This window comes from Notothenia coriiceps, unplaced genomic scaffold (assembly GCF_000735185.1).
Source record: "Notothenia coriiceps isolate Sejong01 unplaced genomic scaffold, NC01 NC01_scaffold00001630, whole genome shotgun sequence".
In the NCBI taxonomy this organism is placed as follows: domain Eukaryota; kingdom Metazoa; phylum Chordata; class Actinopteri; order Perciformes; family Nototheniidae; genus Notothenia; species Notothenia coriiceps.
In genome coordinates this window covers 91,316-102,597 of record NW_011334331.1, presented here as the reverse complement: position 1 = coordinate 102,597, position 11,282 = coordinate 91,316, and the positions used below count along the sequence as shown (strand labels likewise).

Here is an 11,282-nt window from a genome sequence, read left to right as displayed (position 1 = left end):
TTTTTTACTTTCTTTTCTTCTCTTATCACACATTCAAGCACCCAGTGTTCATGTATAATTTCTATCTAAATTCTTCACTTTCTTCTTACACATTACATTTCAGAATAGCAATTCAGCGTCAGCTTTTCAGCATAAAGCATTCCCACTAGCAATTTCTTCAGGAATTGCATTCTCTAGTTTTAATTGCTGCTTACCATGCACAACAGATGGCTGCGGTGCAGCAAAACATAACTTGACATTGACAAACAGCAGAAAGCTAGCAGCTGTTACAGTTTGAAGGCACATACAGGAGTCAGTGTATAGCAATGATGCAAATCATGAGGGCACATCCACGTACCAGTGTTTCCTCTGTAGTTATTCTGCAGTGGTAGAAACCACAGCAATACATTTCTAACAATAAAGTATAATTTCTCCGTACAATTTAATTGCAGAAACAAAATCTAAATGTAGCATTTTATAAAGTACATTTCAAGTACTAATAAAAATGTTAACAAGATATTTCAAATTTCCTACAGAACGAAATACATTAGGGAAACACCAGCAACTACCAGCACAAAATAACATTTGATGGAAACACCGGTACATCGAGAGGCGCATCAGAGCCGTGCGTTTACCTTCCAGACTATACGAGGCAGTAGAGGCTGTGAGGACATCAGCTAAGTGGAAAACAGGCAAGATCAATTATGAAATGAAGGGAGTATCAACGTAAAGAAGGTGTTTGAAAAAGAGACAGAATAAAAGTGAGAACAGAATCTGATTCAAAGGTTACTTCATATAAAATCTACATTTCATGTATGACTCATTTCAGCCCTAGAATCCATTGAAAACAATTATCGGTGACGTTTGTGTTAGTTTATAGCTTCTGAAGTTTTGTCTCCAGGGCTCCCAACCCATCCCAGTTCTCCTTACCATCTGATAGAGACTCATAGTCGTAGTCGTACTCGTCTTCTTCCTCTTCCTCTTCCTCATTGGTGTGGTTGTTAGGTGAAGTAACCCCTGGTGACCCGTTGCTAGCCTGTGCCTGCATGTGGGCCAGCTGGTGAGCCTGTAAAAGGGTTCAAATGTTGTTTTAAAAAACAGAAAGTGCTGCAAAGTGATAAGAAGTGCATGTAAATCATTTTGAGGGAGAATAATATTTACACTGATATACCTGTAGCTCACATTTGATCTACATCTACACATCATCTGGGATTTTTAAACTATCAGCAGATAATCTTTACTGCATATGCTGTATACGGAAGAACATTATCTTAGGTAAACTGAGTGAAAATGGTGTACAGGAGGTGTGCATTTGAGCACATTAGCATCTATTATTCATGTGACAGCACTCTAATCAACACTGCTGTATATTGAATGTACTAATGCTACCTGCTAACTATAAATAATGTACATGTTTATGTTTGTGTGGACAGGAAGCCTTCTTCCTTTTTGACCTTTTGTTTGAGTATGTCCACCGGCGCCTGGTGTGCTTTGAGCTTCTTGTTCTTCAGGAGGATTCTCCCCCGCAGCTGCAGAGGAGACGGCAGGTGAGGGTCATCGTTGAAATCACTCTCAAAGAGGAAGCGAGTCACAAGGCGTTCCCCAATCACCGTCTGAAGGTAAATATTGAAACGTGATGGACACACAGTGAATAAATGATGTGAAATGATACGCGGTGGAGACCAGAACATAATGCAAAGCGATAGAAGTAGTGAAGAAGTGATTTTATCAACACAAATAAGATTCCAAATAAACAAGTTCAAATGGATGTAAGTTGGCCAGAGGCACAAAGCTGTCTCATCATGAAAGACTCTTTTTTTTTGTATCAAGCCACTCAGAAGTCAGCCTCCAGGGAGGAAAGGAGGCTGGGAAGTTTTGTCAGATGAAAGCACGATGATGTTCCATGATGTCTCCGTCATGCCCAGATTTGTGCGGGTGAGTAAACAACAAAGAAAGGCACAGTTTTCAGCCTGAATTTTATCAAAGCAAGCCTCTGGCTATGGAAAATATGTTTTATAATATAAATATAAATAATTTTCTACCGTTGATCAAGTGTGGTTGGGCCAGAAACTGGTAGGTGCATGTAATTCCTTGTATATAAAGCATGGTCTTGTTGAAATTGAGCATGTGGACCTACTAAAGAATCTAGAGTTTAGGTTTGGGTGCTGTCATACCTTGAAGATTTCAGCCATCTTGCGTTGCTGTGGAAGGGAGCAGTGGTTCTCTATTGAGAGGATGACGGGCATGTCCGAATTGACAAATGCAGACCGGTTTACTGCTTCCACCACATCCTGCAATATCATAGAAGAAATTGTATTCTCAGAAACAGCAAATATAAGACAATGAAGCTCTATGGAAACTACTAATGGCATTTACTAAAACATTTAGATAAAACATTCAAATAACTTACAGTTGTTTAAGAACTCGCGTTTGGAAAAATATGGTTACTAGTATTTTCCACAAGAGGAAGCAGCTGATGAACTCAGGTCAGTAGATTTGTTTTTATTAATTACCGTTGTATAAATACATCATACAGCGTTGCAATTGTGTAAATTGCTCCGTTGTGAGCCAGTGATTAATTGTTCTTTTCTTCTAGATCTTGTTTCTCTATTGAATTATTCAAATGCATGTCTTACCTTGAAGGGTATTTTAGTGGTGAGTGTGTGTCCATGATAAATAACTGGCATGCCATCATCTCCATCCCAGCAGTCCAACTCGACACTCCTACAGCCTTGAAGCAGCACCTGGTGAAAGATTGCAGTAATTGATAAGAAACAAATGTGACAAATAGGAGTTATGGGTCAAAATGTAAGAATAACAATTTAAGATATGGCTCTAATATGTGAAAGGCTAACTCACCTGACTGTAAAGCTCAACAGAGGACTCTCCTTTGAGCTGGTGTCCGGTCAGATAGGTGTTATGAGAAGACTCGATGTAGTAATAGGACAGAGGGTACTGCAGCTCCTCTGGGTTCACCATGGATTCCTCAATACGAGAAGCACAGTTCTCCTTATCCATCAGGAACCTGGAATGGAGGATGGGATTGTTTGACAAAAGAAACATAATGCTACTATAAGCTTCCCATGTTATGTTGTTTTTTCTATACCTTGCAAAGCCTTCAAACGACATCCAACCCATTTGTCTCATGCTCAACGAGGGCTCAAATCTCTGCAAGAGAAAAACATAAAATCCTTAATTACCATTATTGATCAACATTACCCTCTCCTTCCTTTTTTCTGAGGTTTCATTCAACAGTAATCCATTTATCCATCTTGTAAACATCTACATCAGGCATTTCTCTCATCTATCTCTCAGTCCCTAACTACAGTATAATGCTTTCATCTCTCCCTCATGATTTAGTCAAATAGATTTTTTTAAGTGCTCTCCTTGCACTTTCCTCAACCCTTTCTTCCAGGCTCTACCTGTATAATGCTGAGAATCTCGTCATAGCTCAAGTGCTCTCTCTGACAGTTCACTAGGAAGTCGTTGAGCTGAGGGATAGCCAATCCCAAGACGCCCAGTGAAGCATTTTCCACTCCCGTCCCGTTGGTCACGATGCTGGCGGCTGCGATGGCGTCTGAGATCTGCCTCTGGTTGTCAGACATCTGCTGCCTCGTCCGGATAAACAGGCCAAGGTCAGAGCCATTGCGGGTTAATAAGTCTGGAAAAGACCAAGAGAAAAATACGTTAAAAAGTGGTGTTTGGCAGACTTTATTGACTGATTAGACTACGGTACATAAATCAAGTGTTTTTACCGAGGTCTGGCTGTAGCCCCGTGTCTTTATCGTCGATGCTGAGGTTGGTGTAGAGAGGCGCAGACTCTGGAGTTGATCGACTGCAGGGGACAGCGAATGTGTCAAACAGCTCCTTCAAATCCTTCCTGCTTCGGATACTGTGGAGGAAACAGCACACAGCAGATTATAGTCAAATATTATTATCCACCTAAAACTGACAAGCAGTTTATTTTAGGATTTGTATTCCAATTTCCTACGAAACAGATGTGCAGCAGCATTTGTGTAAGATAAGCAGACAAATCATTTTTTTTAAAAGCCTTGTTACAATAGACAGTAAGCATTTTCTCTACAGAGCATTGGATCAATTTACCTTTATTCAAATACATTCAGTTTGATCTACATTTATTTTCAAGGCCAAATAAAAAGTCACATTAATAAACTTTTGTGTGACAAATATCCTCCATTTGTAATATTTGGTGTTGCTGTACTTTATATGCTCCTTGCTATTGCTAAACAGAGATTCTAAAGGGTTTTCAACCTTTACAGACAATGGTCAAATGGCAATACATCTCAAATAAGCAGGATTTATTAAGAGGCTGCTTTGCTGAAGTATTGTACTTCCAGTTTCTCAGCATTGCTTTAGCTGAGCAAGTGGGGAATTTAAGTGGAAACTGCTGGGCAGTGGATGAGAGTGTACCTGACAATCTAAGACATGCAGGAGGACTGGCATACTAACATTGTTTCCTTTGATTTGACAGGGAAAAAAGTTATAGAAGCTAAATATTTTACGCAGAAGAATGTCCAACGTCTGATAACCCTGAAAAGCATTTATTGGATGTTATCTAATGTCTTTAGCTGCTATTGATAATAACGCTGCAGTTATACAACCAGAGGGAGAGAGATAGCAGGAGAGAACAGAACATGTACAATATACATACATATATATATGCTACAGGCCTTTACTGAATGTAAAAATATGACATCTGTAACCAGGAAAATGTGTTTGAATATCTGGGGCAGTGTCTTCCTCCGCAGCTGATACAGTGCAACAACAATTTGAAAACAACGAAACAATTTGTGGGAAGATAATATGTTGTCAATACCTGAAAGACTTGAAGAGCTCGACAAACTCGATGAAGCTCATGGTGCTGTCAGAAATCATGAGATTCTGGAAGCCTTTAAAACAGCCTTTACCACGACCGTGCCATGACCTGCTAGTCCACGCCCTACAAGCCGAGGAAAATGAAAAGAAATCCCGAGGGAAACACAAAGGGATGAGAATCCAAACTTCCAAGTCTTCCACTTCCACTCCAGTCTTTGTTTACAATACGATACGTACCCTGGCTGTTGCTTGACAGTTCCAGAGAGGACAGGAGAGGACTGTGGGCGGGAATGGTTGGACCCCGCCATACTGGAGGAAGACGAGGAAGAGGAAGAAGAAGATCCAAGCAATCCAGGGCTTTTACTGGATGAGAGGGAGAATGGTCCAGGGAAGCTGTCCTCTACAGAGGCAAAGAGGACAAATAAGAATCATACAGACAATAAAGTGTGTAGTCTTTGGATTCTTACGATATAATGCCTTTGCTTCGGATACATCTACACATTTTTTATTCTTTGTTTGAATTGAAATAGATGTGTAAAGGGTCACCTGGATCTTCTTGGTCGATGCTGTCAGACTCCGGCCCATTCCGATACAATCCGTCTTTACAGCTCCGTGTTTTCCTGGAAACCATCTCGTCATCCGTGGCATCCCCACTGTCTCCCTGTGTCGGGTGTGGAAACACAATTTATGTTGAAAACAGGGAACTATTCAGTATTAGAAATTATATCAGTGTGAGTCCACAGGGCATAACAAGGAATACATTGTACCTCAAGCTTTATTTAACTTGTTCATGTACTGACCCTGACAAGGACCTTCTTCTTCTTCTTGGCTTTATCATTAGGGCTGTTTTTCTGGCCGCTGGGTTTTTCCACTCCGCCTGTACCCATGTTCCACCTCCGCCCACCAAACAGCTCAATGGCATGAGCCAGGGTAGGGCCTTCGTACCTGCCGTCCTCCTAACAGAGACGGACACACAGAGGGTTATACTTCACTCAATGCTTTTAATTCACAATAATGTTGGAAATAAAGGGGCGTGTACAAGAAAAGTAATGTTAAGTATACCTGATACATGCTGACATACTGCTTCCTCAGCCACTGCAACCTCTGGTCAGGAAACTTCTTTAATCTTCTGGTTGCATTCACCAACTCTGTCAGGCCCTTGTGGAGCATCCTTGCAGTGTGGTTGGGGGCCACAAAGTGCAGAAGCCTGGGGGCAGGAGTTAGGAGATAACGTGAAATATTTAGTAAACAGCAAGATGTTTTTAAGTACTAGTGTAGCAATGCACAAGCTTTAAGAAAGAGGTATCAAGGAACTAACCTGTTGTCGGTGGTACTGAGACCGTAAAGGAGGCTGAGGCCATTTTCCTCCACCGTCATCTGGCTTAGCTTGTTTTGCAAACATACTGCATGGACGTCCACTCCCTGATGACCCATGAACACTGCCTGTACATTCAAATAGACAAAGTTAAGGAAGTGGCTCAAGACAATAGAAATAAATGACGGTTCTAAAGGCCAAAGATGCAGCCTAAATACCAGATACATATTTAATCAACAAACCTTCACAACTGCCAGGTCCAAGAGGCCCTCTGCTAGTCCTGCCACTACAGACTGTCCTAATCCCAGTGGCTGCTCTGCAGGGGAAGCCCCTCCGCTCTGAGGATTACCTGTCAAAAATCAAAACATTTACAATATGTTTGAAATGTAGTTAAGCCATAGGAAATTGAGCAATATTTATAACCTGTGCTCAATTACAGAGTATAAACACATATAAAGGATGTTTAAAATATAATAATGACACAGGAAATATGAAATAGATGCCTGTTTTCCGCAGGGGTGTCAAACTCAATTTCATCGCGGGCCACATTATAATTATGGTTGCACTCAAAGGGCCGGTGGTAACTTTAAGACTTTATATATATACATAATATATATAAAATAATTTATTATTTAACAATATTTCCTCTGCATTGGATTATTATTGGATAGGGTAATAACTTCATAATTAACTACGTCTGAAAGCAGAAGTCTAGGGCAAATAATTGCAAGTAATTGAAAGTCTCTTCAGTGCGCATCTCACAAAATGAGATGCATTGTGGGACATGTAGTTTATGGGCAACGTGCTCCTGTAAAGCGGCACGTAACCTTATAATAAACGTATTATATTTTTTGGAAGCTTTTGTGGGCCACATACAATGAAGTGGCGGGCCGGATTTGCCCCCCGGGCCTTGAGTTTGACACCCCTGGTTTAAAGAGTAATAATGCGAAAGGAAATTGGGCTTGACTGAGATATAAACACACATACAGACAGACATCTCAACTTGTACAGATGACAAGATAAAATAATAAGATAAGATTTTTACAAAGCAATTCAATTTCATGTCAATTAACTAACTAACTAATTAACTAACTAATTAACTAACTAATTAACTAACTAACTAACTAACTAACTAACTAACTAACTAACTAACTAACCAACTAACTTATTAACTAATTTAAGTCAATAAAATCAAACGTTTCGTGTAAATAATTCTTTAAAACAACAAACTTTAACCCTCTCACTGCTGGAAAATAAATGAGAGGGTTATATTTGAAAATATAACAGTCTGGAAAATACAAATCCCAGACAACAAGGTTGTAAGTTAAACTAAAATGTTTCGTATACTTTCTTTATATTTTCTCAAAGCTATTAAAAAGTAAACTTGTATATTTTTGACATATCTGAACGATGAGTCTGAATAATGGCTAACAAGCTGTTCCAATCTCAGGGGAAACCCAGACTCTTTTGAATTGTGTAGTGATTTTTTTTTAATGACACGGTCATCACTTACCCCAGGTGAGTGTTGTGTTGTCGGGCTGTAGCCGCAGCAGGCAGCGAGCGGTGAGGTGGCTCTCCTGGTCGTAGTGGATGACCGTGGCCCCCTGCAGCAGAAACTGGTGGACGTCTGGCTGCAGCGACAACACGTACCTGAGGAATGGAGAATACAATAAGCGTGGAGTGTTTGTTGAGCTTCATATGTGTGTGTGTTGGGGTTTAAGTGTGTGTTTCTTACCAGGGAATAAGCTCAGTGCCATGGCTGAAGGCTCTGTGCGTCTCCTCAGTCCCCTGAAACTCCACCTCCTTCACCCCCGGCTCAGACGACAAGTCCCCCTCCGAATCGGACAAATCCCCCACCATGAATCTAAAGATGGGTAGAAGGTGGGTTACAAGAGCAGAGAGGCAGTTTAGGATTATGAAACTACAAATGTTATTTTATTTATTTCACAGAAATCTGTAAATAAATATGTTTCTTGTTTTCATTTCAACTACCGGTACTTCACTTGGTGAGGTAAAGTAGTATGTTTTAAACAAATGAGTTACTGTCTAGTCAAAAGAAAGAATTGAGCTGCATCTACAGTAAGACACAGAAATGTATCCTGTACTGTAGTGCATCAGTTGAGTATCATGCGTCATGCATTTGTAATTGCACATTCCTTGACAGCAACTTTAACCATGTTAATGTTAGGCAGCGTAATGACAATCCTGACACATTTATAACCACTTACAAGACATGGTTTGATTCTGACGGTGTCCTAAAAGAATGGGAACTAGAATAGAAAAAGGGGACAAAGAAGCAAGAAGGGAAGTGTGAGACCAACAAAGATCGAAACAAGTTCAGTACACAGAAGTGAAAAGAAATATAGCAATAAGGTAATGCAAGAAGGAAAGATCAGAAACACATGGAAATAATTCCGAAACATCTCTGAGTAAAAAAGATTATCTGTATCCAAGACAAATGAACTCAATACACCAAGCCAAAATGGAATAAGAGTTGTTATCCTGAGCTCTAATGTGAGCGAATAACTCAGAGTCAGAGAAAACTGTCCAGAAACACAGAGAAGACAATCCAGGTTCCCATAACACAAACAGTGCAGGCCGAGCTTGAAATGAAATGAGTCTTCAACAACATTGTAAGTTAGTGTCCAAATTCCAGCTTGTGTCATTAGCTACCTGCCACCAGTGTGCTGAAAAGTACCAGAGCTCAGTTGCTTCCTGCTCTGACAGGAAACTAACCTGTTATCTTCTATCTCTGTGACACAGGAGTTTATGTGAACATCTCCTCATCTCAATAACAATCTGCACAAGTGTTTTTCATAAGCTCATTAGCTTGAAACAAAAGGAACATGGCCTACAGACCACATATTTCTAAGCCCTGAATCAGCATCAAGTTGTTTAGTTAATCAAATACAAATGTTTCAATATATTTACAGCTTCTAAAAATGCAATTCTTAGTCTTATGATAATCATTTCGCAGCAGCTGCCTTATTTATTCTGAAAGGGACTCCTTTGGTTGGATGTCCACAAAAGCCTTTTCAGAAACTTCTAACAACGGGACAGTTAAACACCTCAGCAGTTTTTATAGTTCAGATATAAATCTATATATGACGGACCATATTTTAGTTTGTCTTTAAGTCCTTGTCTGTAAAAGAACAGGAAGTAAAAAACAACTACATTTTGACAAATTGAACTTTGGCAGGAAGGGTCATAGAGCAAAACAATACAACCTCTCCAGTCTGCCTTAAAGGAGTGGTTTGCCTTTTTTTCCCAATAAGCAAATAAAGCAATATATAAGTATAAAAAAAATAACATTTGGGGTTTAATGTTCTTTAAGCACAATACGTGAATAAATAAAATATGTGCTCTACACACCACCTGTTTATTATAACAAGAAGCGAGAACAGGAAATACATTAAAACAGCCGTAAACAAAAAAGTGAAAGCTACTGCAGTAACCAATCAAAGATAAACAATGTTGCGGTTTCTTGATGGATTAAATCAAATGCTATATGCCATCTGATACTGCACTGTATATCTCATAAGCTTATTTAACACTGCACCTTTCTAGGGTGGTAAGCAGCACTCTTTCGTCTTGAGAGTTGTTGTGCAGACCCTGATGCTGCTCACTGAAGGAACTCTATCTTTTTGGTAAAGAAAATATAGAAAATATGGAAATGGAGGTACTGACTGATTGCGGCAGCGGTCCCTGAAGGAGTTGTTTCTGGACGTAGGGGATTGGCCAGTAGACGAAGGACTGGTGGAAGCATCGTCAGGATCCTCTGCCTCCAAACTACGATTACAGGATCTGGGGGTAAAGAAAGAGACGAGTCAAAGGAGAATAAAGTGAAGAATCATTTGAGAACAAAGCAAAACAGCGAGTAGGAAAAAGTGGAACACAAAGCGGGAAGTGACGAAGACAGACACTTGTTTTGCTTTCACTCCATAGTCGTAAGTATGGATTTTTACCTGATAATCTGGAGGATGTTGCTGACAGTGGCTTCTTTCTCTGGGATGTGTAGTCCATCAGGACCTGACCGCGACATGAAGTTGTGCTGGCCGCTGAAGTCAGACACAAACTAAACACAAATGAAAGCAGATGGAATTTAAATATGATGTCTGATTATTCAGTGCATAAGTCAGTAATATGAGATGCATGTGTTTGTTAATACGTGTGAGTGTTTGCTGCACCTCTATGGAGTCCTCTGTATTATCCACAGGTGGTTTCAGGCTGATGATGCTGGCTGTCCCATCCAACGCTTCACTCAGCTCCTTCAGAAAAACCCCACAGAATGGCACCACCTATGGTCAGAAAAAAACACATTCCAAGTAAGAAATAATGTGAACTACTAAAGTGACACATTACAAATCACACCATTAGATTCCCAGGCTGTGGACGAGTACGGTACACCTCCTTTTAATCAAGTGTTTTGTTTTTGTATTTTCTATTGTAATAAAAAGTCAACAGTTTTTTTATTGACCTTATCACTCCAAATCAAACCTTTAAAAAACAACAACCCACCTTGCATCCTGGGATATTGAGGGCTCTGGTCACAACCTTTTTGTACTCAGCAGAAGACTCGTGCTGAGCCATGGCGTCCTTCAGGCTCCTCATGGTCTCGATGTCTGACTGATCCATAAACTGCCACATCTTCAGCACTTTGCGGGACCTGGGGGATAAAGAAAATCTCTGTTGGTCAAACGGGATATTTTGCGTGATCAGGTTTTTAATAAAAACATTATTTAGACAAAAAGATTCAGAACATTAATCACTGTGTACATAATTGCGTGTTTTTGTGTGTGCTTTTGCACCTGAGTCCAGCCAGAAACTCCATGACACCGTTGTAGTTCCCCATGTTCCAGCAGCATTTAGCGACATGGACCAGGTAGGAGAAAACTTCTCTCTTCTCCTCCATGGAGCCAGCAGTCAGGATCAGCCACGTCACCCATGAACTCACCTGGTGACAAAGAGTTCAACATACAGTTTCAGCCCACTAACACTTTCATTAGCAACAATTCGCTGATTACTTTCTTGATTGATCCATGGTTTAAAAAGCAATCGGAAATGTGTTGGAATATTGAGTTTATTATTATATAAAACAAGGAAAAGCAGGAAATCTCCATATTTGAGAATCTAAAAAACAGCATCTTCTGAC

At 40.1% G+C, this 11,282-nt stretch overlaps 1 protein-coding gene across 1 annotated transcript in view; it reads right to left on the bottom strand.

Moving 5' to 3' along the window:
- plce1 (phospholipase C, epsilon 1) overlaps positions 1-11,282 on the bottom strand; it is a 41,095-nt gene that overhangs the window by 12,692 nt on the left and 17,121 nt on the right. Inside the window, exons 6-28 of the mRNA XM_010791693.1 lie at positions 10,939-11,084; positions 10,649-10,796; positions 10,318-10,428; positions 10,096-10,205; positions 9,818-9,934; positions 7,866-7,994; positions 7,644-7,780; positions 6,373-6,479; positions 6,134-6,258; positions 5,878-6,022; positions 5,616-5,771; positions 5,362-5,476; positions 5,053-5,215; positions 4,817-4,939; positions 3,735-3,871; positions 3,402-3,640; positions 3,086-3,147; positions 2,839-3,004; positions 2,616-2,723; positions 2,154-2,270; positions 1,434-1,592; positions 910-1,045; positions 584-656 (exon numbers count right to left, since the gene is read on the bottom strand). Of these exons, the coding sequence (XP_010789995.1) occupies positions 584-656; positions 910-1,045; positions 1,434-1,592; positions 2,154-2,270; positions 2,616-2,723; positions 2,839-3,004; positions 3,086-3,147; positions 3,402-3,640; positions 3,735-3,871; positions 4,817-4,939; positions 5,053-5,215; positions 5,362-5,476; positions 5,616-5,771; positions 5,878-6,022; positions 6,134-6,258; positions 6,373-6,479; positions 7,644-7,780; positions 7,866-7,994; positions 9,818-9,934; positions 10,096-10,205; positions 10,318-10,428; positions 10,649-10,796; positions 10,939-11,084 (3,029 nt within the window). The remainder of the gene's footprint in view (positions 1-583; positions 657-909; positions 1,046-1,433; positions 1,593-2,153; positions 2,271-2,615; positions 2,724-2,838; positions 3,005-3,085; positions 3,148-3,401; positions 3,641-3,734; positions 3,872-4,816; positions 4,940-5,052; positions 5,216-5,361; positions 5,477-5,615; positions 5,772-5,877; positions 6,023-6,133; positions 6,259-6,372; positions 6,480-7,643; positions 7,781-7,865; positions 7,995-9,817; positions 9,935-10,095; positions 10,206-10,317; positions 10,429-10,648; positions 10,797-10,938; positions 11,085-11,282) is intronic.